At 38.6% G+C, this 27,180-nt stretch overlaps 8 protein-coding genes and 1 pseudogene across 10 annotated transcripts in view; 8 read left to right on the forward strand and 1 right to left on the reverse strand.

The window, feature by feature from the left end:
- Positions 1–491: 491 nt before the first annotated feature.
- Positions 492–14,627, forward strand: LOC148719977 (uncharacterized). 2 transcript variants are annotated; one of them, XM_088737806.1, is made up of 3 exons: positions 492–948; positions 6,210–6,310; positions 13,155–14,627. In XM_088737806.1, exons 1-3 carry the CDS (start codon positions 860–862, stop codon positions 13,181–13,183), a joined length of 219 nt encoding a protein of 72 aa, XP_088593932.1. In that variant the 5' UTR covers positions 492–859; the 3' UTR covers positions 13,184–14,627. The 2 variants fall into 2 exon arrangements, with proteins under 2 accessions (XP_088593932.1, XP_088593931.1); XM_088737805.1 differs by lacking the exon at positions 13,155–14,627 and having other exon boundaries at positions 493–948; positions 6,210–7,188.
- LOC148719978 (uncharacterized) lies at positions 2,343–5,205 on the forward strand (annotated as a pseudogene).
- LOC148719979 (uncharacterized) lies at positions 7,205–9,045 on the forward strand. Its single transcript, XM_088739004.1, has 2 exons — positions 7,205–8,920; positions 9,028–9,045. The coding sequence occupies exons 1-2, from the start codon at positions 7,205–7,207 to the stop codon at positions 9,043–9,045; spliced, it is 1,734 nt and encodes a 577-aa protein (XP_088595130.1).
- Positions 8,942–13,158, forward strand: LOC148719980 (uncharacterized). Its single transcript, XM_088737801.1, has one exon. It carries the CDS (start codon positions 9,074–9,076, stop codon positions 12,512–12,514), a length of 3,441 nt encoding a protein of 1,146 aa, XP_088593927.1. The 5' UTR covers positions 8,942–9,073; the 3' UTR covers positions 12,515–13,158.
- On the forward strand, positions 13,364–14,627 carry LOC148719981 (uncharacterized). Its single transcript, XM_088737807.1, has one exon. It carries the CDS (start codon positions 13,364–13,366, stop codon positions 14,180–14,182), a length of 819 nt encoding a protein of 272 aa, XP_088593933.1. The 3' UTR covers positions 14,183–14,627.
- A 4,948-nt stretch (positions 14,628–19,575) lies between these two features.
- Positions 19,576–22,090, forward strand: LOC148719982 (uncharacterized). Its single transcript, XM_088737548.1, has 2 exons — positions 19,576–19,920; positions 20,123–22,090. Exons 1-2 carry the CDS (start codon positions 19,576–19,578, stop codon positions 21,770–21,772), a joined length of 1,995 nt encoding a protein of 664 aa, XP_088593674.1. The 3' UTR covers positions 21,773–22,090.
- Positions 21,855–22,868, forward strand: LOC148719983 (uncharacterized). The gene has a single exon (XM_088737549.1). The coding sequence runs from the start codon at positions 21,855–21,857 to the stop codon at positions 22,866–22,868; it is 1,014 nt and encodes a 337-aa protein (XP_088593675.1).
- LOC148719984 (uncharacterized) lies at positions 22,829–25,450 on the forward strand. The gene is made up of 3 exons (XM_088737804.1): positions 22,829–23,129; positions 23,446–23,589; positions 23,664–25,450. Exons 1-3 carry the CDS (start codon positions 23,114–23,116, stop codon positions 24,989–24,991), a joined length of 1,488 nt encoding a protein of 495 aa, XP_088593930.1. The 5' UTR covers positions 22,829–23,113; the 3' UTR covers positions 24,992–25,450.
- LOC148719985 (uncharacterized) overlaps positions 24,796–27,180 on the reverse strand; it is a 3,110-nt gene continuing 725 nt past the window's right edge. For both annotated transcript variants that reach the window (XM_088737803.1, XM_088737802.1), the window contains 2 exons: positions 26,941–27,104; positions 24,796–26,656 (listed from right to left, as the gene is read on the reverse strand). In XM_088737803.1, coding sequence (XP_088593929.1) covers positions 25,543–26,656; positions 26,941–27,104 — 1,278 coding nt within the window. In that variant the 3' untranslated portion in view covers positions 24,796–25,542. The remainder of the gene's footprint in view (positions 26,657–26,940; positions 27,105–27,180) is intronic.

The following is a 27,180-nucleotide window of genomic DNA, read 5'->3' on the forward strand; positions in this document are numbered from 1 at the left end:
TTTATCAAAATATATAGCAAAAGTCATAGCAATTACATACAATTTGAATAACACCCTCTCTCACTTTAAACATAGAACTTTAATACCCTGTACCTACTTTTTACATAGAGCAGTCACATAGCATTTACATAGGCAATAAATAGTGTCTGATTCTACAATTGCCAATGCAGGGTGGGAAGTTTGTGTTACCTGTAGTGTGCAACGTCAAATGCTCGACCCACAGGATTTTTCCCTGTGGCGTCCATATGCCAATGCAGGTGGGAGGTTTGTGTTACCTGTAGTGTGCATGTATGAATGTAATGTAGGGAGAAATTCCTTGTTTGTCACTCCTGGGAGTGAAAGGGTTAAACAATTATCAAACAATTATTTAAGATTATGCAGGCAGGTAAATTTTCTCGTGTTGTAGATTAATTCTAAAATAATTTACTCTAATATGTAAACATACACCTTAGAAATTAGCTGTTTTAACCCAGTGACATAGCTGACAACTTGTTCGTCATTTAATAAAAGATTGTGTTTTTGTGTCTGCTGCATTTGCATGCAGACACAATGATAAGCTGTAAAACGCGCGACCATTACTTCATATAAGATAAAATCGCGGATTTTCTCATGACGTTTCACCGTGGATTCCATTTCGTGACATGTTACATGAAGTATTCTCAAAGTGTAATACTTTCGGTAGCCTGTAATACTTTCGGGTGTAATACTTTCGGGTTAAATTCGTTCCTCTGGGGAATATTGGAACCAATCGGATTTGAGAAATGGACAACGCCAACAGCTCGTGGCACACAACTAATTTCCGGAAAGACTCGGAAGCAATCAAATACGAGAAAAGGAAACGTCAACTTCGTCAACAACCATGTGCTTCCGTTCAGCTTTCGAAGGAAGAGGTCCGCCATCTTGTGGTATATTTCACGTGAGCTTATTGCAGTGTTTGTTGCTTGCTAGGTAAGTGATCTTTTCGTTTTTCATCTTTGTGATGGATTTCTTAAAGGGTATTTTGTCCATTTGCCACAGCATTCGCACTACTTGTTTGTCCGGCCGTGTGAAAGGTTTTGAAAGATGCTTTGAAGTTGTAGATCGATGGAAGCTTTCTTGGCGCCAACAGCATCACCACTCGGCGATATTGCGAGTGCCTTGGACACAAAATAAGCTTTATGAGCCCCATTTGGGGAAAAGAAAGTCCCTTCGGGGAATAAATGAGCCCCATTTGGGGAGAGAAAGGCCCATTACGGGAATTATTGAGCCCCTTTTGGGGATTATAAAGCCCACTGAGGGAAATATGCCCTGTTTAACCCGCTGTTTGGGAAATGAAATCGCCCCTAAAGTGAAAATACCTTTCACTGGCCAGACATTTGCGAAAGCTGTTGATGAGTAGCACAGTCACCCCGCCATTTTGGACTTGAGTGCCTTTGCTAACGAATATCGTCGGGAAGGTTTAACCACTAAATCTTACACTTTCCACGATGAAAGCTTAGTTATCCCACCTTATTTTGGTGTAAACAAATTATGGTTTGCGACGATGCTAAAATTTTAAAAAATAAATATTTCTTGAAAATGCGCGATTTTCTGAGTGTAACGCGTAACATGAAATGTGTAAGACGGAAGAAAAAAAGGAAATATGTCAATATCGAATGCACGTGGATCCATTGTTTTTTGGCCGTTAGTAGTTTATGACAAATGCAAAAGGCAGTAAGATTTGCAACAAGAATGGTTTATTCTAATGTAAGTTATAAATGTCTGTTTTTATCACTGAACGATGTAACGCTCTAACTCTTAAAGCAACCAACGTGTACAACACTAGTAAAAAATGACAATTCCGACTGTGTAAGAAACAAACAAATAACAAACATGTCATGGGCATACATCATAGTATTTACAAACCAACGCTGAAGTTCAACCATCAAGTACAATACTTTCTAGATCAAAATAAAACGTGCGGAAACACATTTCGTAATGGCCATATTGAGCTCAATTCCATCACATATCCACCAACTGATCCGTTGTCGGACGGGATTCTGGTTAAGTTGAATAAACAAAGTTACATCTCCTGAAATGGGCTTGTGTTAAGCTAACTTTACAGAACGTTTCAGCCCATTTCGTTGGATCTAACGCTAGAAATTTACGTTTGATCGACGCGGAAACACTTTCAGCCATTGCTACCGTGTTCATGAACCGTAACGAAGGAAAGTGACGAAGAAATAAGGCGAAGACCACGTCCAACACTCCGCAACATGGGCTCCTTCGCAGCCTTCTCTTTGAAAGAACATCGATCGTTAACATATAACACATTAGGGGAGTACATAGAGTGTTTTCAGGGGCAGGCTATTGCATAATAATGAATGAATTACGTGATTTTCAACACGAGCGTCATTTTCACTGAGGGAATTCATCCGCATCCGATGGAAACAAAGGAGTCCAATCTAAATCCAGGTATTTCGCGAAAGAAGGCGGCACAAGAAAAAAAAGCAGCGGCGAAAAGAGCAAGGGAGAAGGCCTACTACCAACAAAACAAGGAAAAAAAGATTGCTCAAATTAAAGAACGACGAAAAAAATTGCAAGCCGAGAAATCAATTCGACCGCAGACGCGAAGCATTGCCGAAAAAACCAAACGGCAACAAAAAGAAACGGAACACAGAGAAGCTTCTCGTACCGCAGCTCAAGAAAAAAGAGACAAGAAAAGGCAGCAAACAAGAGAAAGAGTGAGAAAATACCGTGAAAAGAAGCGAACAAAAGCGCAAGATTATGATAATATCGTGGATTATCCAGGTTTCGCAAACCGCATGTCGAAAAAACGTGCTACCGATAAAGTTAAGAAGACACTCCCTTCCACGCCCCGAAAGAAGGCGGAGATTGTTCAAAGCATCGTCAAAAGCCCACGGACAAGAAAAGTTTTATGTGAGGGTGGTCTGCTAAAGACTCCTGAAGACGAAAAGGAAACCGAAACTTTAAGGGCACTTGCTTCTGATATTTCTGAAGGATTGAGCCACGTTAAGCGTTCAGGATCAAATGAAAAACGGACCGTGTTTAAAGCATTTAAATCTCTTGCTTTTGGAGAAGAAATTAAGAAAGCAAAGGCGAAAAAATCTGTTGGCAAACTTGTCAACCTTGGTGAAAAGAGTATCAGCAGAGCCATCGAACACCGTGAAAAAATTTTGAAAGGGGAAGTGGAAAACTGGTTGTACGCAAAACGAAAAGTTAGAGGAGACGCCCTTACAGACGAAGAGAGCAAAGTGATCTATGATTACTGGACAAACACAGCAAGCCGACCCACAGGAGACAAAAAAGATTTTTCAAGGAAAAGAATTGGAAAGAAGGAGTACATTCACCATGCAAAGCATGTGCTTGAAAAGACACAAACCGAGGCGTTCATTGAATTCACCAACCTTCATCCTGAAATTAAGGTAAAACAAAGAAAGTTTGAAACCTTGAAACCTTTTTTTGTCAGGCATGCCAGGGAAAGAGACAGAAAGTCTTGTTTGTGCAGAAAACATGTGGAAACACAGATTGTTTTCTCTACATGCATGAAGTTTAGAAAAGCAGCCATGAAAACCTCTGCTGGGGAAGACACGTCAGTTTTAGTACCCAAAACATTGTCTGAGGTTGTGGAGTCAACCCTATGCTCTAAACCAGAAGGTGCTCCATTCCACAACATCAAGTGCCTGCAAAGAGAGTGCGACCAATGTGGTGTAGCTTTGTTCAAGCTTCTTCCTACTGAAACTTCAGATGAGGGATCTGTAAAATGGTCACGCTATGACTACATTCCAACTGGAAAGTTTCTTGCCAATGGTCAAGAAAAAAAGAAAATTGCACTTATCCAGAAAGAAACACCCCCATCAGAGCTTTTTCAGTATTTCAGGGAGCTCCTTGCAGTCTACCCCAGTCACTCTTTCATGGCAAAATGGCAACGGGAGCAACTCGACAACTTGCTCGACAACCTTCCTGTAGGCCATGTGGTGTGTGTGCATGACTATTCCGAAGGTTACACTTGTCGGCAGCAAGATGAAATCCAATCAGAATACTTCGATGTTGCCAAAGTGTCCTTACATGTCACCATACTTCATCGCCATGCAGTAGAAGAAGTTGATGGAGTAGCAAGCACTGAAGAAGACCCTCATCTTGTGAAGGAACACATATTTGTCATTTCTGATGACCCTGTCCAAGATTATGACTGTTCACACGATGCAAGAGTTCATTCAAAACTATTTGACCAATGATTTGGGCTACAACACACAGATGATGCACGAGTTCACTGACGGATGTGCTGCTCAGTACAAATCCCGGCACTGCATTGGTGATCTTTCTTGTTCCCTCGCTGACTTTGGCTTTCCCATCCAGAGAAACTACTTCGAGACCTCACATGCCAAGGGAGAACAGGATGCTGCAGGTTCTCACGTAAAGCAAAAAGTCAGCCAAGCTGTCCTCAGAAGAACAGCTACCATCACTAGTGCTAGAAGCATGCATGACTTCTTAGTCCAGCACTTTTCCCAGCCAGCACCATCAAGCTTCTCAGCAAGAACAAAGTCAGTTCAGCTAAAGCGCAGGATCTTTCATTTTGTGCCATCTTCTGGGGAGGGATCTGTTGTCAGGAATAGAGCTGGACGCAAATTCACAGAGTTAAAAGGAATCAGAAAACTGCATTGCGTGAAGACCACTCCTCAGCAGGGAAAGGTGTTTGTGCGACACCGTTCATGTTACTGCATTAGTTGCATTGTGAATGATGAGGAGAACTGTACTAACAAGGCATGGCTTGATGAATGGAAGATGGTGGAGCTAGCCAGAGAGGGTGATTTGGCAACCACTCGACAGGCAACTGAAGCACCAATTTTAGACCACGACACTGCTTCCTACATAGCTGACCTGGCCAGCAAGGGAAGTACAGTTGCCATAGCTGCTGAAGATGATCCTGTCTATGACTTCTATCTCCTTCAGGTCACTTCTGATGGAGTTGAAGAACTTGACAGTAATGTCACAGATGATTATCAGTGTCATTATTACAGAGGTGACAGAGTTCTCAAGGGGCACTTTTATATAAGGGAGAACATTCATGACATGACTTTCACAATTGACGAAAAACGGAAGGCCTTTGTACATGCTGCTACTGTCCGTCACATTTGTGGTGACCTACCAGTCAGAAAGAGAGGGCGAAAGTCTATTTACAAACTTTCTTTGAAAGAAAATGAGGAGATCATTGCTTCGATGTGAAATAAAAATTACAAAACCCTTTTTTCCCCATTTTTACATTGAATTTTTTAAGATTTTATGAGAATACAAAATGTGCCACGCCCACAAGGGATTCTGGGTAATGCCAAAATTAATGTTATTAGTGCAAAATAATAAAAATATTTACAGATATTGATTACAATGTACATTTCAATCAAAATTAAAGGCAAAAAGTGACAAAAAGAGAAAAAAATTTAAAAAAATTATTTTTGGACTATGTTACAGCAAATGGCTGTGTGACTGTGCTACTCATCTGTTGCAATTTTTAACCTACAAGGGAAGTGTAGAAGTACAATTCATGATATTTGTTATCTAAGGATAGTTTCTAACAGATCTTTAAAAACAGATGTAAGATTTGTTGTGGGAGCTTCCATTGTTGATGTACCGCCATCGAAAGAATTCCACAAATATTCCCCTCGGAAAAATTCCAAGTTCGTTAAACAAGTAAAACGACATAGAGACCGAGAGCCATCTAGAATACCTGTGAAAAAGGTCCTAAATTATATGAAAAAGAGAAAAGCTAGAAGCAAGCTAAAGTTTATTTTTAAGAAATGTACCCCTAAATCTTCAAGATTGTATGACTTGGTTACTCACTATAAATTGTGGTATATACGGTATTTACAAAAATGCAACGCTTTTATTACTTCCTTAGTCAATTTTAAAAGACTGGCAACAAAAAAGTCAAAAAAAAGAAAGCAAACTAGTAGCTGTTGTTCAGGTAAAATTAAAAAATCAACTTGCCCGGCTAAAACATATTGCGTATCAAGGATGAATCTTTTGAGATCAGGTGACGTTGAATTAAATCCAGGTCCCGAACAGAATGTGAACAATCAGACCAATTTGTCAGTGGATTCCTCAACATTGCTTAACTTTCGATTAGGACAGTTGGGATTGATAGCTTTAGATGTGGGTGGTGCAGGTGACTGCTTTTTTAAAGCCGTATCACATCAATTGTATGGTAATCCCAGTCATCACTTTCACATCAGACAAGCTGCTGTCCAATACCTCAGGGATAACCCTGAACGTTTCATTGAAAGCAACACTCAGAACTCATGGAATGGTTACTTGACAAATATGTCAATGCAAGGTACATGGTGTGATGCATTAATTGTACAAGCAGTTGCAGAATCACTTAATATACAAATTTATATTGTAGAATCTCACATAAATTTTGGACAGGCAACTTTAATAGAGCCACGCCATTCATCATCACAGCAACCAAGAACAATATATATAGGTCATGTAAACGAAGTGCATTATGTATCAACAATACCAAATAGCTCTTACTCAGGAAATGAGCACCCTTACAGAAGTCACAATAGTGATTTCAATTTTACAGAACAAAATGTTCTTCCTGAACAAGTACACAATAGTACTGGAAAAAGAAAACACAATAATTATTCCAATCTGAATGATGTTAGAATAACCACTAAGAGCAATGAAAAAAAAAGCAAATGGAATTCTTACATGAATTATTACAGAAATAACAGAAGGGCTGGTAAAAAGAATCAAAGCTGTGAACGTAACAGTGATAAACAAAGTTCACCCACTAAAGAGAATACAAATGTTGTATTTGTAAATAATGGTAGTCAAAAAAGAAAACACAATTATTCCCATCTGAACGATGTTAGGATAAGTACTAAGAACAGTGAAAACCATGAATGCAGATCCAAAACTCATGAGCAAAAAAATAAATGGAATTCTTACATGAATTATTACAGAAATAACAGAAGGGCTGGTAAAATGAATCAAAGCTATGAATGTAACAGTGATAAACAAAGTTCACCCACTAAAGAGAATACAAATGCTGTACTAGTAAATAATGGAAGTCGAAAAAGAAAACACAATTCTGATGTAAACAATTTAAGAATAAGCACTAACAGTAGTGGAAATGATAAATGCAAATCCAAGACACAGGAGCAGAAAAAAAAACTGGACTTCTTACATGAAACATTACAGAAATAACAAAAGGGCTACTAAAATGAATCAAAAGTATAAGTGTAACAACAAGAAGCAAACCTCAACCACTAAAGAAAATAATAATGCTGAAAGTCAAAAAGAAAAAAACCAAAAAATACAAAACATGGCTGCCTTAATAATGAGGTTTCATGACATTGTGTCACAGGGCCTATTATATATTTGTAGTTGTTGTGATCAGCTGTGGTATAAACACAGTGTTTACCCAGCTACTAAAATAAGAAAATCAAACCCTGCTGCTGAAAAATATCTTATAAAAACAAAAAGTGTCAACAATAAAGAGTGGCTATGTAGAACTTGTCATAATTACTTAGCAAAGAATAAAGTTCCACCCCTTGCCATATTGAATGGAATGAGTTTTCCAATAAAACCTGAATTTTTTGACCTCAATGAACTGGAATGTAGGCTTGTAGCTCCAAGACTTGCATTTCAAAAATTAATGCAAGCTCCAAGAGGAAGGCAATTCAAAATACATGGAAATGTTGTAAATGTCCCAGCAGAAGTAACTGATACTGTCAATATCTCACCAAGGTTACCCAATGATGCTGGTACAATTAAAGTCAATTTAAAGAGAAAATTGCAATACAAAAGCTCAGCATTGTCTCTAAATATAAGGCCACATAAAGTTGTTCAAGCAGCCAATTGGCTAGTTAATAACAGCACTCTCTACAAACAGGAAGGAATAACTGTAAATCAAGACTGGGGAGTAAACAGTTTATTAGGTGAAACTAATCCTGAAAATCAAAATGAACAATCAGAAGAAATACAAAACACCAGTAGCTGCAATAAGCAAAGTAATATTAGTGGAAGTGATGTCACTGATAGTGATGATCAGTGGACTGAAGATGAGGCAGAAATACCTGCTGGTGTTACTGACACCATGTTGACGAACACAGAATTTGTTGAAGACAGTGAGCCTCAACATATATTAAATGTTGCACCAGGAGAAGGAACCAAACCCCTAAGTATATTCAGAGATCAATATTCTGAAGAATTAGCGTATCCTGGTATATTCCTTGGTCAAGGTCGGCCGGAAAATAAAGATAGACTAGTTAACGTTCATTATAGCGACATCTGTAAATCTGAACTAAGACGCTCAGATAGGAGAGCTGCTATGTGTGTTGAAAATATATTCTTTAAAACAAAAAAACTTCAAATGAAGATTATGTTAGGGAAATCACAAGTTGCTCTTAGGAAGTGCAAAGGAAATAATAGATCTTTAAATGCAGGACAGTTGAAATGTGAAGGAGCAATAGAGCGCTTGATTCATCTTGATGAGGGATTCCAATTCTTGAGAGCATTAAGAGGTTCACCACCATATTTTGAAAAGGCTAAGAAAGATTTGTTTGCAATGATTAGACAATTAGGACCATCTTCTATATTCTGTAGTTTTTCTTCAGCAGAAACACAATGGATACATTTCCTTCGAATACTTGGCCAGGTAGTTGATCACAAAGACTACACTACCAGTGAGCTTGAAAATATGACCTGGGATGAGAAATGCAGGCTTATTCAAAGTGACCCAGTGACATGTGCTAGACATTTTGATTATCAAATTAGTCAATTTCTCACGAACTTTCTTTTTGGTAAAGCTCAACCATTAGGCAAAATTTCTGACTGGTTTTACCGAGTAGAATACCAGCAGCGGGGTTCACCCCACATACACATGCTTATATGGCTTGAAGATGCACCAGTATTTGGAGTCGACGACGATGCTGCTGTTACAGACTTTATTGATAAAATAATTAGTTGTCAGTGGCCAGTTGATAATACAGAATTACATAAACTAGTGAACAGGCAAATTCACAGGCATTGTCACACTTGTAGAAAAAAGTCAAAGAATGAATGTCGATTTAACTATCCACAACCTCCTATGAGAGCAACTGAAATTCTTTACCCTTTAGAAGCAGACATGCCACAAAATAAAATAAAACAGCACAAAGACACTTGGAAAATAATCAACAAGCAATTAAATGATATGAAAGAAGGCGAACCTATAACAATTGAACAACTACTTGTCAAATTAAAAGTTACTGAAAATGAATATCGACTAGCTGTGAGGTCATCGTTAAATTCACCAACTGTGTTTTTAAAAAGAAAACCGAATGAGTTAAGAATAAACAACTATAATCCTGCTTCCCTCGAGGCGTGGAGAGCAAACATGGATATCCAGTTTGTACTTGATGTGTATGCATGTGCCATGTACATAGTTTCGTATATTTCTAAAGCACAAAAAGGAATGAGTGAACTTTTACGACAAGCATGTGCTGAAGCCAGAAAAGGAAATTCTAGCATAAAGCAACAAGTCCGAGACATTGGAAACAAATTTTTAAACAGTGTCGAGATAAGTGCACAAGAAGCTGTTTACATTGTTTTACAGCTTCCTATGAAGAAGTCTTCTCGTCAAGTAATATTCATAAATACCACTCCTCCTAATGAAAGAGTTCAGCTTTTAAAATCAATAAATGACATCGAAGAAATGGATGATGATTGTGAAGATGTATATACCAATGGTCTTTTGCAAAGATATGCAAAACGCCCTTTAAGTCTTGAATACTTAACATTGGCAGATTGGACTGCATGGTATGACTCATGTGGAAAACCATATGCAAAAAAATCATTCGAAAGAGATTCTGATAACCTTCCATTAGAAACAGCTGATGATGAACAAAATGACGATGACCTCTTTGAGGATAATCTCATCAATCCCAAAAGTAACAAAAAAAGATCAAAGGCTAGAATTATAAGAAGTGTTTGGTATAACTGTGAAAAAGATCCAGAAAAACATTATCGTGAATTAATAATGCTGTTTACGTCATGGAGAAATGAGGACACTGATTTGTTAGCTAACTGTTCCTCCTACCAAGAACGTTTCATAAATGTAAAAGATAGTATAAATAAGCAAATGAAACTATATGCTGTTTGCAGTGAAGACTTAGACAAAATCCATGAACACTTGATTCATCTTGATGAAGACAATGATCATTTTGACTCAATAGCACCATTTACACAAAACAGAGAATACCAGGATGAGGCTGAGGGTCTTCAAGATTTGCATCCTGATCTCAATGAAAACTATGATTTATCAGAAGATGTTGGAATTCCTTCAGCAATAGAAACTAGTGAACCACTGATACTAAATGAATTACAAGACCAAGAGTACAGACAATTGGTGCAAACACTAAATCAAAAGCAAAAGGAATTTTTTTATCATATCTTGCATATTGTTAAAACATCAGACAAACCATTCTACTATTTCCTCTCTGGAGGAGCTGGAGTGGGCAAGTCCCATCTGGTCAAATGTCTATATCAAGCAGCACTAAAATATTACAACTCCAGAGCTGGTGAAGACTTCAATGATGTTAAAATACTGTTATTAGCACCAACTGGAAAAGCTGCTTTTGGCATACAAGGTAATACAATACACAGTACCTTGGCAATTCCAGCAAGCCAGTCACTAAAGATTTATAAACCTCTTGACTCAAGTAGACTTAACACTCTGAGATGTAAACTTCATGCAGTGAAACTAATATTTTTGGATGAAATTTCAATGGTTGGCAATACTATGTTTAATGTACAAATAAATAACAGATTAAAAGATATTATGGGCAGCAAAGAACCATTTGGAGGTGTAAGCATGATAGCACTTGGTGATTTATTTCAGTTAGAACCTGTTATGGATGGTTATGTGTTTAAAGATATGAACAACTCAGAATATCGAGCTCTTGCTTCCAACTTGTGGCAAGAACTATATACAATGTTTGAATTAGAAGAAATTATGAGACAAAGAGAAAGCAAAGAATTTGCTCAACTTCTTAACAGGTTACGAGAAGGTAATCACACTCCAGAAGACATTGCAAAACTTAAAGAGAGATGCATTTCAGAAAATTGTACAAATTACCCTATCAATGTCCCCCATTTGTTCATACAGAATTCTAAAGTTGATGAGTTTAATAGGAGAGTTCACATGGCTGCAACTGGTGAAAAGTATACAATTAAAGCCTTAGATAGTGTTGTGGGTGCTAACTCTGCAGAACTAAGGGATAAGATCTTAAAGCAAGTACCACTTGATCCTAGAAAAACTAAGCAATTACCTTTAAACCTTCAACTTGCTGAAGGTGAAAGAACAGAAATCGCAGTGAATCTAAGGACTGATGATGGCATGACAAATGGTGCTGCTAATATTGTAAGGAAGATACAATTACATGACAAAAACAGACCTTCTGGAATAATATGGGTAGAATTTGACCAAGCACATGTAGGAGGAAAAACTAGACATGATTATAGGCACTTATTTGTACAAGGTATTGAACGCAAATGGACTCCTATCAAACCTATCACTGCACAATTTGCAGTTGGAAGAAACAGAACAGCTCAGGTTGTGAGAAAGCAATTTCCATTGAGACCTGCAGCTGCTAAAACCATTCACAGATCACAAGGTGACACTGAGACAAGAATAGTAGTTAACTTTAACACCAGGAGAGCAATACCTCACATTCATTATGTAGGATTAAGTAGAGTAACAACTATAGAAGGGCTTTACATAACTGACCTTTGTGAGAACAAAATAGCTGTAAATCATGATGTTAAAGCAGAAATGCAACGCTTACGGACAGAAAAGCATCTCCACTTTTCTTTAACTCCTATTTATGAAATACATGAACCTACTGTTAAGTTATGCTTCCTTAATTCAAGATCATTGCATAAACATATAGAAGACATACGCAAAGATTTGAACTATTCACATACTGATGTCAGTATATTCTCAGAAACAAGGTTATATACTTTAGACAGCAATACTGCATACACAATTAGTGGCTACAGTTTATTTAGAAATGACAGTCAATGCACAACATGTAATACCAGACCTTATGGTGGAACAGCTGTGTATAGTAAAATAAGTTTTATTCCTGGGTATCCAGTTTGCATGAACACAAATGGCGTAGAAATAACTATTGTAAAACTTGAAAAAATACCACAAATTACCATAATAGGTGTGTATCGGTCACCCAGAGTGCCTGTACGACAGATGTGTTTAGCATTAACAGAACTTCTGACTATGAACTGTTCCCAATTTAAACTATTTATGGGTGATTTTAATGTGAACTGGTTAAATGAAAAAGAGAAACTTCCTCTTTATAATTTCTTCATTAGAGAAAACAGCTACAGGCAATTAATATCATGTTATACAACTGACAACAGAACCACCATAGACCACATTTATACTAATTTACCTGAATCACAGGTGAATTTGCACATTTTAGAAACATATTTTTCAGATCATAAAGCAATCTGTGCATTAATTCGAACATAATTGCTGCTGTAGACAGCCGTCAATATTCTTGAAGCCATCGATAAATTAACCGTAAAAGTGTCAAAGAAACTAGAAATATCGAAAATAAAACTCTTTTGTGTGGTGTAACTGAGCTTAAAAGAGGATTCTGTTGCTTAAATGTTTCAAAAGGAAGCTTTAATACCACATCTGTAAATGAGCTCCAAGCGTCGTAACTTGGCCGGGTAGGATTAGTTATTTGCTTTGTATTTTATAAACAAATAAAAGCATGAGTTGACATCTGTAAATGAGCTGCAATCGTCATAACTCCAGTAGGATTAGATATTCGCCTTGTATTTTATAAACAAATAATAGCACATATTGTACGTAGTATTAAAACATGCAACTAACAGCAGCACTCATTTCTCATTGAGAACTGCTACATGTAGTTTAAATTTTCTTGTGTTGTTTGAGGTTGCTGTCTAATTTTGGATAGTAACCCTGAACGCTCTCTTTTCCCCGCCATTTGATTAAAACTTACAAAGGCAAGTATTACTTTGCTTTAAACATTACATTACAACTTTACATGTACAACGCAAAAATACAATTTCTTTAATTAAAATATATTAAAATTTATTATCTTGCTACAAAGTATTCATTTTAAATCTCTTTCTCTCAACAGCTTTAACATGGACAAAAATCATGAACTAACAGGATATCTCCATGCTGTATCGCCAGTGAAGAAAAGCTCAAAATCAAGCTACTTTGAAATGTTACTTCAAACTGGCTCTGATAGTACCGTTAGAGCAATATGCTTTGCCACAAAAAAAACACGATGACCTGAAAGCCAGAAGTTCAAAAAAGAGCCCTGTGAAGCTCAGCAACTTCCAAATGGATCTTAAATCAAATACAGTACTTATGGACAACAAAGTCCGAATTGACGCAACCAAGGTATCATTCACACCAAAAGAAATACCACAAACAAATAACATAGCGTCACTCTCTGGTGTCCACTTCCAACAGCTGATAACAATTAAAGCGAAAGTTACAAAGATCAGTGGTACAAAAAAAGTAACTACAGCGAATGGAGAAAAATGTAAAGCTGAATGCTTCCTCAGCGATCCATCCGGAACAATAACATTAACTCTCTGGGAAGACAAAATAAATGAAGTCAGTGAAGGAAAAACTTATACATTCCATAACGTTAGAGTTATAAAAGAATACAAGTCTGACAAACTAGCCTTGGGCACAACGATGCATGACTGTACAGTGTCGGAAGCAGAGGACTTCATTGAATCCTTACCCCAGTCTGTTGAACTGCCTGATTCTTTTACAACCACAGAGGCCAAGGTTGAAGTCATTGGTCTGCTAACATTCGGAAAGTACCTTTCATGTTTACAGTGCCACAAAAAGGTAGCAGATGGATCTTTTACTGCCAAGATTATAAAATGTGGTAACTGTAATCTGACGCAAAAAAGAGATAAATGTATTACCAACTGTTTTGCACAAGTTAAAGTTTCACAAGATGACAACCAGTTCACTGTAACATTCTTCCAAGAACAAATTAAAAAAGTTTTTAATATCTTACAACGTCCACAAACACTGGATGAAGAAAAGATAACAGAAGCACTCTTAGATGCTCCAATCTTAAAAATAAAATATGACAATAAATCAAAGATCATAAACGAGGTATCTCCCTATATCATTTGAATAGCTGTTCATGTACTTCCCTCATCATTGGCAAAGGTTGAAAACAAAAACGTGGGAAGTGCAAACCTGTACAAACAAAATTACAAAGTTCTTTTATTAATGCCAGATTTACGCTCACATACAACCTGTAAGACAGTATACACAGGCAGAAATGCTGTTATAGTTTATTCCTATTAAAATCATTGTGTAAATGATTTCGATCAAAAAGTAACAATATACAACATTGAATGAGTGGTTCAGTTGCTATTAATTAGATTACACTTTATTGCAATTTTTTGGCAATTTCGTTAACTTGGAGTAGTTCCGTTACAGTTATTGCCCCTTAAACAGTTCTTGAAGTACCCTTAAGTTTCGTTACAGTTCATTACAACATAAATATACCATGTGGAATTACTAATGTTTAACAAAATAAGTTGTGTTAATAAAAGCAATTGAATTACCACATTGTCTTTGCCACTGTGTTACGATTTTTTCCGGTACACTTATTTCCATACCTTTATATGTTACATGCAGTTCATTTTGAAAAATATTAATGCTAATGGACATACAACATAGTGAACACAAGGCAAAAAAAAAAAAAAAAAAACACCCTAGTATAAAAGAAACAGAAGTACTACACTTGATTGCATAAAATAAAACTATCCGCTCCCAGGAAACACCTTGCACTACCAAATGTTAGCATAGCGGACCTTTTTTTAAAAAAATCACTGGAGTAACATATGCCACTGTTCTTTGTGAAAACGCCATCCTATTGCAGCAGACACAAGTACCCGTTGGGTACCTATTTTTTACAATAGTGACATGTTCTTGCTATAATATTTTTGGGTCAAATTTATGTGATTGGTTATGTCCTTCATCTATGAACTAGACAGTTTTTCTTTCCCATGTTTTTTTTATTTAGTTACTTTGTCTGAAACAATCTACCTGGAGTGATTCAAGTGCAGCAATCATGGCTCTGAATAATTGGCAAATCTACAATGACTATCCAATGCAAGAGGTTGACCAGCTTCTTCTAGGCCATCTGCAGCCTGGGCGAATTTTGATATGATAACATCATAAACCATAGCAGCTGAAGTGTACAAGGAGGTAGTGAAGAGTGTTGCTGACCTAGTTCAAGAAACAGCAATCAGAGAGCCAATCCATTTTGATGTTCGTAGTATGCCTGGAGAGGGTTTAGCTAAAATTTGTCACATGGGCGCATGGGCGGCTCCCAAGGTTCTCACAAGTTATCAAAAATATCTTAGAATGAACATGACATCAACCAATGAGGCAACACGCGCATCAGCTATCAGACGTCATGAAATCAGCAGTCTATTGGAGGAATACCTGATAGCAAATTACAAAACACTGTCATCAGCAACTCAGTATCCCCAAACCCTAATGGTGACAGAGGACCGTCAGTTTCCCGACAGAGAACTGTCACACATCGAAGACTGTGCTTGTGAGTTTTTTTTAGAAACCGAGATTGTGAGTCAATTTTCTCAACGATCTGTGGCTGGCTTTGCACCGTGGAAACGTTGTGGATCACACTGAATCAGCCATAAAACGGGATGCTAACCTTAAAGAGAAATGGTTGAACTGCTTTCCTCGAGAGGAGGTAATGTATATGCCAAGTTTGTAAGTTTGCTTTTTGAAAGAAACATTTCACCTAGCTGCTGAGGTATCCATGATGTCCTAATAGATCAAGCAGATACAACTCTTATTTGGCTAACCTCATAAATTATTGTTTGGATTATAAAAGTACAAAATTTAAGTGGGACGTACAAGTTCTATTACGTAATTATATGGGTAAGAAATGTTCTGACTGCGTGACATGTTGTGTTACAGTTTTGATGATCGTTACTTTGCTTTCATGTTGCTAAGTGATTGAAGGATCGAATTTCGAATAATAATAATAATAATAATAATAATAACGAATTTTTTATACAGGATTGAAAACCCATCAGTGTGTAACACTGTTGTCCTTGGGGTCCTGTCAAAATAATAAATAAATAAATAAAATAAAACTTAACAAGATATAATCATTGATCTTGAGGTCTAGACAAGCATACAATAAAATAAAATGCTCTGAAAAAGGATACCTATAACCACGTTTAGATCGAATTTTTTTAACTAAAATAATCTCGCAATTTGTTCTTAAATTTCAGTCTCGAATCTAACGACCTTAGTTCAGCAGGCAGGTTGTTGAAAGTCTTTGCTCCTTGGTAATAGAAGCTCTTTTTACCAAATTCTAAACGTACTTTGGGTAATTTCACTGATATACCGTTATTCCTAGTGGCCTTAGAATGAACCAGTCTTTCGAAGTAGTTCTTAAAGGGTGTGCAAACATTATTCAGGAGACAGTCGAAAACAAACAAACAGCTTTTACGATTGATCAAATTGTTCACGGATGGGGGATTAAAAGAACTATTGCCAATAACTTTAAAGCCTCATCGTTCGATGTTCTTTATCATTTCCTTTCGGTAATCTGGAAAGCTAAGACCAAGTGTTCCGCAATAGGTAAAAATAGGTGCGATCATAGTGTTATAGATCGATTCTGCACACTTTTGGTCGATCAAAGGACGAACTGATCGCAAGAGATTAATTCTGGTTGCAGCTTTTTTATAGATTCGGTCAAAATGTGATGCAAGGTTTAGTGATGAGTCAAGGTGAACACCTAAGTACTTATAGGTAGGTGTTATTGATGAGTGTCCCATTAACAGAAAGTTTAAGTTCCTTGTCTTGAAGGTTGATTCTTTTAGCTGTTCCAAATAACATAGACTCCGTCTTGTCCTTTTTTAGGTTAATGATCAGTTCGTTGTCTTTAAACCACTCGCACAGGTTATTCATATCCTCGCTAAGGCTTGTCTGTATAGTATCAATATCTTTAGAAGAGGTATAGATGACTGAATCATCGGCATAAGTGATAATCTTCGAGTGTTGAAGCGGTTTATGTACATCGTTGAAAAAGATAATGAATAAGATAGGACCCAGGATACTTCCCTGAGGAACACCTGTGAGAATGGATTGAGGTTCTGATAGCACGCCTTTATATTGGACAACTTGTGATCTGCAGAAAAGGTAATCAGTGAACCATGCGAGTTCTGTTCCACGAACTCCGTAAGTTGAAAGCTTGCTCAGGAGGCCAGAGTGACTGATGGTGTCAAACGCCTTTGATAGATCGATGAAAACACAGCCTGTCAGGTTAACATTCTCACCTTCTCTTCTGATAACATCGGTTAGATGAGTAACGGCCAGTTCAGTAGAGCGCATGCGACGGAAGCCGTACTGAAAATGAGAAAGTAGACCATTCTGTTCAAAATGAGCCATCAGCTGCTTAAATACCACTTTCTCCAGGATCTTTGACATTGAAGGAAGTATTGAAATAGGCCTATAATTGTCGATTTCGGCCATTGAACCAGATTTAAAAAGTGGTACAATTTTAGCCGCTTTCCAGTCAGTAGGTATAGACCCTGTTGCGAGAGACAGGTTAATTATATGTGTGAGAGGCTTAGCTATTATATCAGCAGAGTCCTTTAACATTCCAGAAGGAAAGTTGTCAAGGCCAGAGGACTTATTTCTCTTAAGGCTCTTTAATGCATTAAAGACAACCTTATCCGAGACTGATCTAAACTCAAAGTTCTCTAGCGGCTGCTGAGTGTCTATTGTAAGGGGCCTTTTCCAGACAAAATTACAAAGAGGGAAGATCTTTCTTTTTAGAGATCCCGCAACATCAGTGAAGAATTTGCAGAACGAATTTGCAATAACCTCTTTGTCGGTTTCTACTGCTCCATTAACGAGAAAAGCTGCTCCTGGTTCCTTTGTAGACTTTGTAGGGTATAGTTTTTTAATAGCTGACCAAAATTTGTTAGGTGAACCCACAGTCTCCTGTAAGAGTTCACAGTGATACCTGCTTTTGCAATTTTTTACCATACCGTTAACTTTGTTTCGTTGGCGCTTGTACGAAGACCAGTCAATTTCACGATTTGTCTTTCTCGCTTTTCTCAAAAGCTGATCTTTGGTATTCATTTCTTGCTTTACCTTCTGTGTAAGCCATGGGCAGAGTTTCCCTTTGATCCTCTTCTTTATAGCTGGCGCATGCTTATCAATACATTTTTTCAGAATGGCTTTCAAAAAAGACCATGCTTCATTAACACAGGAGGATTTAAAGACAGGTGTGAGACTATTGGACTGTAAATCATTGCAAAAGGATATAGGATCATAATTAGCATAGTTATGACAGGTGATGGTTCTTGGCTGGAATTTATGGTTATGCAGCTTTCGGACACAACCAATCATATCATGGTCACTTAAGCCGGCGGGAATGGTTTTAACACTATAAACATTCTGAGGGCGATTTGTGTAAATCACATCTAGCAGTGTTTTTGAATCTTGCGTTACCCTCGTGGGATCCTTGATTAGCTGTTTAAGGCCAAAAGACAATAGCATTGCCTTCAGTTCTTTGTTGTCTGAGCTTACCAAATAATTGCAGTTGATATCGCCTGTCAAAATGCATTCTTTGTTTTCAGATGATACAGCAGAAAGCATCGACTCCAGTTTATTTTCAAAATCTGCACAAAGATGCTTTGAAGAACTCGGGGGGCGATAAATAAAACCAATAAGGATACCCTTAGATTTTGGAAATAGAATTTCTATCCAGATACATTCGATCCCATTGTGTTCCAGGTCTAGTCTTCTATGAAAGGGGACAGAAGAGGAGATATAAACTCCCACACCTCCACCTTTGCCTGTTTTCCTCGGTCTATTAATGAACGTATAGCCATCCAATTGAACTTGAGCCTCTTCACTATCCGATAGATGAGTCTCACTGAGGGATATGATGTCTATATGCTTGGAATCATCGATCATTTGGCATAGACTATCCTTATTCGCCACGAGGCCTCTGATATTTTGATGAATAATTTTAAGCCCATTTTTCGTTGACAAATCCCGAAGATCAGACAGGATGTCATGTGAACTAGAGGAGCCAACAGGACCAGGTTGAAGTTCAACATCATTTGCGAGACGAATAAGTAGTAAGGAAAGAGAGGAATTAATCATAAAACGGCATCCAAGGAGTAGAAGTCTTGAATTCGGCAGCTGGAGATTCTTTGCATGTTGCGAGCTCGGTGACCGATGGCTAAAATGTTGAATTTTCACTGTCGTCAGCAGTGATATAGTAGATGGGCTCTTAGAAGCACGTAGGGAGTAGCTGTTAAGATTATTAAAAACGTTTAATTCTACAACGCGAGTCTTCAGTGTCACAGGGAATTGGGGCCGGCAATTAGATTCCCCACACTGAAAGATGGCGACCCTGCCGGGACTCACTGGGACTTAACAGGATCACAAGATTATTTCTTCGTACGGGAATCAACACACGTGGCAGCGAGTGGAAAATTGTTGTTCACCTCAGCATGGCTCAAACGGAGGACAAATTTAGGAAACAGGTGGAAGTAGCGAAGCTAAAGCTGGACGAAATCATGGAAATCTTAGCGATTGGAAACGCAGAGGATATTTCTGGGGCGTACAAGCAGATTGGAGAATTGATTAAGCGTTTGGAAAAATCAAAGGATGCGACCGCCGATTACTTGATGGAGACGGACAAAGACCTGGAGTACATCAAACAATGGACAATGGATCACAAAGACGACATTTCAGCGTTCAGAAAAGTACGCGACCAAATAAAGGGTAAAATGGAGGAGATCGCACGTAAAGAAACAGAATTGGAACTCGAGAAGCAATTGTATATGCAACACAAGGTGAACGAAGAGCAAACGAAGCTCAAATTGCATCAACAAAAGGAAATTGAGGAGGCTATTTTTCTTCAAAACCAAAGAGAAGAGGAGTGGTACAGAAAAAAGCTGGAATTCGAAAAGGAAATTACAGAAAGTCAGTTACAACGAATGGAAGAAGCGAAAGCCGGGAAAAACACCACTGCGCCGCAATCAGTGAAATTACAAGAAATATACGATAACACCCTTTTTCGGCAATTATAAAGATTGGTTACGATTTTGGAACCAATTTACGGTCGAAGTGGATGGTGCCGCGATCTCAGAAATAAGTAAAATCAATTACCTTTTGGAACTAGTAAAAGGCAAGCCAAAAGAAGACATCCTCGGGCTGCCACTTACAGAGGGTGGATACGGCGAAGCGAAGCGGATTTTAGAGCAAACATATGGAAAGGATATCAAGGTCCACAAGGCGCTCATAAAAGAGTTGGAGGAACTTCCGGCCATATCAAACATTCACAGGATCGCGATCATTCACGATTTCTACAACAGGCTCTCAAGAGTGGTTCGCACCCTTAATACAATGAAAAAGCTAGCGTCCGCTCAAAGCATGGTGTATACGCTGATGGATAAGCTAGGACCGGTGCGAGAAATACTTGTTCAAAAGGATGACGACTGGGAGGAGTGGGGATTGGAACAACTCGTGGAGAACTTACAGAGGTACATTGAGAGAAACCCATTGAAAGACAGCGAAGACAACAAAAGGAGGGCAGAAGATTTCAAGCATCGCCCGTGGATAAAAGAAAAGGAAAGGCCCGAAAAGCTTCTTTTCGGAAACAGTGGGGGAAAGCCAGGCCGCAGACCAAATTGCGTGTACTGCAACTCTCAAGAGCACAATAGCCTTAACTGTACGAAAGTACTTGGCATAGCCGCTAGACGAGCTATATTGCAAAGGAGAGGATTGTGTTGGAACTGCACTGGTGGAGGTCACGGCGTGACACAATGCAAGTCAAGAGGATGTAAGAACTGTAACCGGAAACATCACACCTCGATATGCGACCAAGAGAAATCTACACTTGATCAATTTCAGAATCCGAGGGTTGAGAAGAGTATGAGTGCACTCATGAACCACGCCAGTAACCTTCATCCGACAGTACTAGCGAAAATCGGTGAAAAGGAAGTGCGTGTAATGTTTGATTCGGGCGCCCGGAGTTCCTATTTGTGCATGGATGTAATAACAAAACTTAACTTGAAACCTGCGAGGAAGGAGCAACGCTGCATAGAGCAGATGTACGGGACAATGCGGAAAATCGCAGAAATATACAATGTTACCGTACGTTCACTTGCCGTGGAAGGGTTTTCTATTGACGTCGAATGCATTAACGCCGAAAAAGACGTACTGACTCACCTGCCAAACCCAAACATCAAGGCCCTTAAGAAACAGTGCGGCAGATTCTGGAGATTAACCTTCACCGAGAAGGCGACAAGAGGCGACACTATGCCAGTCCATGTCATTCTGGGGGCAGCAGACTACCAAAGGATCCGCACTACAGAACCGTTAATCCTGGGGGCGAATCCTGATAAAGATCCGGGCGCAGAATTCACGATGCTTAGTTGGACTGTTTATGGAAGTCGACCAGTTACAGAAGGTGTCACAGCAGAAAAGCAATTCCTTCTCACGACCGGTCAAGAAGAGTTTGAGAAGCTGTGCTCGCTGGACGTCTTAGGGCTCAAAGATGCAAGGACAACCAAGAACAAGAACATACATGAAGATTTTCTCCAGCAGCTAAGATGCAAGGGGGATTTTATGAAACAAGGTTGCCGTGGAAAGAGGATCATGTACAACTTCCGACTAACAAGAACCTGTCAGTGGCTCGACTGAAAAGTACGACCAGGAAACTAGAGAGAATGGGGAGGCTGGAGGACTACGATCAGATAATGCAGGAAAGGGGGCCGCTGGAATTATGGAACCTGTACCCCCTTATAAAACGGGCGAGGTAGTGCATTTCATTCCCCACCAGGCAGTCATCCGAGAGCAGGCAGAAACGACAAAGATGAGAATTGTCTACGATTGTTCATCAAGGGCCAACATCCAGACCCCCTCTCTCAATGATTGTTTGGAGACTGGACCGCCACTACAGCCTCTCCTGTTTGACATTCTCCTCCGGAACTGGATGCGGAAACACTGTGTTACCGGAGACATTCAGAAAGCGTTCCTCCAAATTCGGGTACACGAGCAAGATAGAGATGCACAGCGGGTCCTATGGTACGACAACTTAACGGATAGAAACATGGCGGAGTACCGTTTTACGCGAGTGATATTCGGAGCCACGTCGAGTCCGTACATCCTTGGGGCGACTTTACAGAAGCACATCAAAGGTTACAACGAAGCGTTCAAGACCACAGCACGGGCACTTTTAGAAGACACCTATGTTGATGACATTCAAGGGGGAGGCGATGTGGAAGAAGACGCGGCTAAATTTAAAGAAGAGGCTTCCTATATAATGTCAGAGGGCGGTTTCACACTGCACAAATGGCACAGTAACGTGGAACAACTAAACTCAGTTGAGAAAGTGACGGAAGGAGAAGAGACGTACGCCAAGAGTCTAGTGGGAAATAGAGGAAACAGAGAAACTAAAATCCTGGGTACACTGTGGAACAAGGCGCGCGACACACTGAGTATCGACTTCAAAACTTGCTTAAAGGAGGACAAACCTCTGACAAAGAGAAAAATGATTTCAACAATCAACAGCATTTATGACGTGCTAGGGTGGGGCTCTCCAGTCACTATCACTGCTAAGCTCCTTTTCAGTGAAGTATGCCTTCTGAAGTTACATTGGGACACAGAAGTACCAGCCAAAATTCAAAGAGAATGGAAATCATGGAGAGACAGCCTGCAACAAGCACCAACCTTGATATTACCTCGCTGTGTTTTCCAGCACAATAGGCCCTTTGCAGCTAGTTGGTCACGTGCCTAGCAACGCCGAATTGGAGAGCAAGCTTTTCTGCAAAACAAATCGAATGAGTCTCATGAGCGTCCTGCGTGTGCATATCTGAAAGGCAGTTATTTTGAATTCAAGCGTGAAATACCCTTCCATCTCTCAAAATCCAATACGCTTAGCATATAATTATAGCATTTAGCACATCTTCGAATCGGAAAAGTCAATATTCAGCTGGGATCGCGGCAAAAATATCAGCGTCAAGTCGACCACGAGTTACAGACATGGCCTCTCCTTCAGGTATGTAGACTACAGATCTTGTCTTCTTGCTGCACTTTGATAGCGACGTGTGGACGATTAATAGAAGTAGAGAAAAAGAAAATACGTTAATTCACTACACGTAAAAGTTTAGGAGCTGTTTACTACCGATAAACATAGAATTTTGGCCATGGATTTCCCCTGAAACTATGATGATAGAACCAACAAAGTTGTTTAATTCACCACTAGAAGTACAGAGATATTACTCGCCCAATTTAATGATCGTATGAATTTGAAGATTTTTACCAAATCGTTAGACTTATGTTGCTCATGTTCTTGTTTTATTGCTTTTTTTTAGCTGAAGAGAGCCAAGATCTTTCAATATTTCCCTCGCTGACCTTCGATGATGTCGGCCAATATGCAAAAAAAATGTCTGGATGCACTAGCACAGCGAAGGCATACAAGTTTATGGCAGAACCTGGATATCTACACGAGATTAAAGGTCAGTAATAAAATCGAGTATTTCTTATTTGTTTTTCTCAATCAGAATCTTATATTTATGTTTTAATGTTTTAGTGATACGGGCCAACGACGCGGTGAAAATTGCATCGAAATGTTTTCGTTCGATGAAGAAGAACGAGCCACCTCATTCCTTGGAAGTTTCTTCAAGCATGGCTAATAATTCTTTGTCTGGAAGGTGCTCTTGTGTGGCTGGATCAGGAGGGTATTGCCATCATGTTATAGGGCTTCTCTATTATCTGGCTTTACTTAAACAACTGGGGCATCGAACTCTGCCAGATGATCTAACATGCACCAGCATGAAGCAGCGCTGGAGTGTGCCTAGGGGGAAAAAAATTGAAGCAAAGCAAATTCAAAATGTACTTGTGAAGAAGCCTCAGCTAGGCGCATCCTTCAACAAATACATCAAAAGCAACCTGTACTCCCCATCACCAATATATGGAACAATGACTAAAGAGCATTTTAACAGTCTACAGCCAAAGCCTCTGTTTGTAACCATTGTTCCTTCTGAGCAGGACCTGAGATCTGTTTCATTTGTCCCAAGCAAATTTGGAAATGTCCCCAAAGGGTGTTTGATTTCTTATCAACAAAAAATGTCTGCAGACTATTTAGTAAATGATTTTACCTGCACTGCATTTCCAGATTTACCACTTGAGAGTGCAAATGATAGATTTCAAAATAATGTGTCTGTGTGCCTGGAGGCAAACCAGCAAGCCCTATTTGACTCTCTTTCTGTCACAAGTGAGATTTCTCTCAGGGTACAAGAAGAAACAATTACTCAAAGTTTAAGCGAGACTTGGCGTCTTTTGCGAAAGAAGCGGATAACAGCAAGCAAGTTTGGTACAGTTGCCCGGCGAGTTTCAAATTTTGAAAACCTTGTAAGTCAGCTGAACCCGGCAAGATTTGTTCAAACTCCAGCAATGAAGAGGGGTGTAGAACTTGAACCCCATGCAGCAACAGTCTATGCTAATGTAGCAAAAAATGGCAGAGTGAATTTATTCCCATCAGGATTAATTATAAATCCTAAATGCCCATGGTTAGGCTGCAGCCCTGACCGGAAAGTTTATGATTTGGATGCCCTTGGTAGTGACCAGAACCCCTTTGGTTTACTGGAGGTTAAAGTTGTTAGGGAGGGGGCAACCTCATTTGATGATGTGAGATATCTTACCAAGGATAATACTAACCAGTATTCTTTAAAGAAGAGTGACATTTATTATTACCAAGTCCAGTGCCAGTTGGGCCTCACTGGTCTAGACTGGTGCGATTTTTTCAGTTACATGAATGATGACATGTTTGTCTGCACAAGAATCCTTTTTGATCCCATTTTTTTCCAAGGGGCTAAAGATAAGGTGGACATTTTTTTTTTCAATTACTATCTAAGCTGATTTGCCTCTAGTCTTTGCTTACTCTCAAGACTGTATTTGTTATGAAAAGATTTAGCTTCAATATTCTTTTAACCCATTCTATATTTGCTCTAATTTGTGTACAACTATATTAGATTTAAAAACTTTTCTAAAATTGGTGCCAACCAGATAATGTCAGGATGAGGGATGAGGTGATGTTGACCCATGGAATGCATGGAGCATTTTTTTGCAGAAACAGAAATGTGACCTAACTTTCTTGTTAGTATTTTTTAGCTCTTTTAGCCAAGGTTTTGTTATTTACTTGCATCATCATACTCAAATTCAAGAATTAAATATATGTGGTAATCCCCCAATTAACCAAACTTAAAAGAAAAACACCAAAAATGTCCAATATTATGTTTAAAGAGCAATTGATTCAGAAATACTATATCCAGTAACAGTTGACACCTTATAATAACAATTAAAATTTACCAAGACTCATTATGACTACTTACACTTTTTGTAATAGTTTAAATATTTAATCCTTCTGAATGATCTTCTAATCCAAATGAGTGCACTACATTGTAATGTTGTCACTTTGATAAGATTAAGGGACCTTGAAAATTTTTTAGAAGACAGGCTATAGAATAGAGCTGGTTAACTGAACCTAAAGTTGAAAGAGGAACATCGGAATCCAAAAAGTGATACTCCTTAACCCTTCTGATGGCACGTTCTACATGTATTCTAAGGCTTGCAATAGTTTTGGTTTTTTGCACATCTTGAGTTGAAAACTGCCCTTGATTTTCCAGAAAAGGAGGGATGTTTAACTCAACATTATACTCCTGTAGCATGTTACCTATATCAAACCCCTTATCTGCCATCACTGAGTCTCCTGCTTCTAAGAGGTCTAAAATACCACTACATCTTGTGATTTCCCTGTCGCTAATCCCTCCAGTGTATAAAGTGGAAACAAAACATATTGCTCCATGAGGGGTGATTCCAATAAGACCTTTCAAAGTTGTGTTGCTCTTATAGGATGAGTACAGCTGTGACTGTAACAACAGGGATGTGGGTGTTTGCACAAAAATCTCTGTGCAGTCTAAAATCACTCTGGTGCTAGGATAGAGTTCTCTGAAACCCTCAGGCATGCATCTATCTACATCTGCCCTCGAGGGCCAAATGATTTGACTTCCAAGAAAAAAATACAAAAAATTGGACCAGGTTACCAATTTTCTAGAGACTGATGATATATGAATTGCAAACCTATCAGCAAGATCTTGCTCAAATAATCCAAGTTTAAGCCGAACAAGAAACATAAACATTTCATCTATTAGAAGCATATTTCTGGAGGCTGGTCTGTTTTCTCTCTCTCCAGAGGCATAACAGTAGGTCATTAGTTCAGCACTGGGTTTAATAAAATTAAAAAAAAGCTTAATATGTTCATTTGTGGGAAAGCCAGTGTAAAATTTTATACTCTCGTTGTCTGGACCAAATCTCTCCAGACCAAATTTACTTAATGTTGCTTTAGCCTTGACATTTCTTAGCTCTTCTTTAGCTGCAGCTGCTTCCTTTCTGCTCGCCTCAAGCTCTCCATGCATGGCCAGAAGCTGAGCCTTCAGAGACTGCACCTCTGTTTCCACACTTTCCCTGCTTTGCATTGCTTCACTTTCCACTCCATCAGTGTCACTATCATCTGTTTGAGTATCTCTGCAAAGAAAGCCAAAAAATTTAATATACTCATATAGTTTACATAATTTTAAATTTTAAAACAATTACATCCTTCTAGAAATTGAAGAACCTGAGGTCTGTATATATACTTTTTAACCATACATCCCTTCTACAAGGTTTCACAAATGCTTTCAATAGCAGTTAATATTTATCCAAAACTGATACAGTATTTAAAAATAAGAAAGAAGCATTCTAGTCTAGACTTATCATTGTAACCTCATAAACTCAACGATGCATTAAAACATAACCAAAGAATATATTACCTGTCGACATGTCGAATAATCTTTCTTCGTGCTTTGAAGGAGGAATTCCAGTTAAAATTCGATGGAACAGCACCTCTTTTCAGTCGCTGGCTACCAGACTTGGTGGGGGGAAGGTAATCTTCCTTGGTAAAGTGCCTTGAGCATACTCTCGTACTAGTTGTTATCTAAATGGGAAAATTTATAAGCCATTAGACACAAGTTGACCGAACAAATCCTTGCCAAATGCTTTGAAAATCGAAA

This window comes from Stylophora pistillata, chromosome 11 (genome assembly GCF_964205215.1).
Source record: "Stylophora pistillata chromosome 11, jaStyPist1.2, whole genome shotgun sequence".
Classification (NCBI taxonomy): Eukaryota; Metazoa; Cnidaria; class Anthozoa; order Scleractinia; family Pocilloporidae; genus Stylophora; species Stylophora pistillata.

Bases quoted from the DNA above. Each gene is read 5' to 3' on its own strand.
- LOC148719977 (XM_088737805.1), top strand. From the start codon at position 860: ATGTGCTTCCGTTCAGCTTTCGAAGGAAGAGGTCCGCCATCTTGTGGT. The intron at 949-6,209 runs GTAAGTGATCTT...CTTTCACATCAG, and splicing joins CAGTGTTTGTTGCTTGCTAG to ACAAGCTGCTGTCCAATACC.
- LOC148719979 (XM_088739004.1), top strand. From the start codon at position 7,205: ATGAATCAAAAGTATAAGTGTAACAACAAGAAGCAAACCTCAACCACT.
- LOC148719980 (XM_088737801.1), top strand. From the start codon at position 9,074: ATGAGAGCAACTGAAATTCTTTACCCTTTAGAAGCAGACATGCCACAA.
- LOC148719981 (XM_088737807.1), top strand. From the start codon at position 13,364: ATGGATCTTAAATCAAATACAGTACTTATGGACAACAAAGTCCGAATT.
- LOC148719982 (XM_088737548.1), top strand. From the start codon at position 19,576: ATGGCTCAAACGGAGGACAAATTTAGGAAACAGGTGGAAGTAGCGAAG. The intron at 19,921-20,122 runs GTGAACGAAGAG...TGAAATTACAAG, and splicing joins AATTGTATATGCAACACAAG to AAATATACGATAACACCCTT.
- LOC148719983 (XM_088737549.1), top strand. From the start codon at position 21,855: ATGGAACCTGTACCCCCTTATAAAACGGGCGAGGTAGTGCATTTCATT.
- LOC148719984 (XM_088737804.1), top strand. The intron at 23,590-23,663 runs GTCAGTAATAAA...TTAATGTTTTAG, and splicing joins ATATCTACACGAGATTAAAG to TGATACGGGCCAACGACGCG.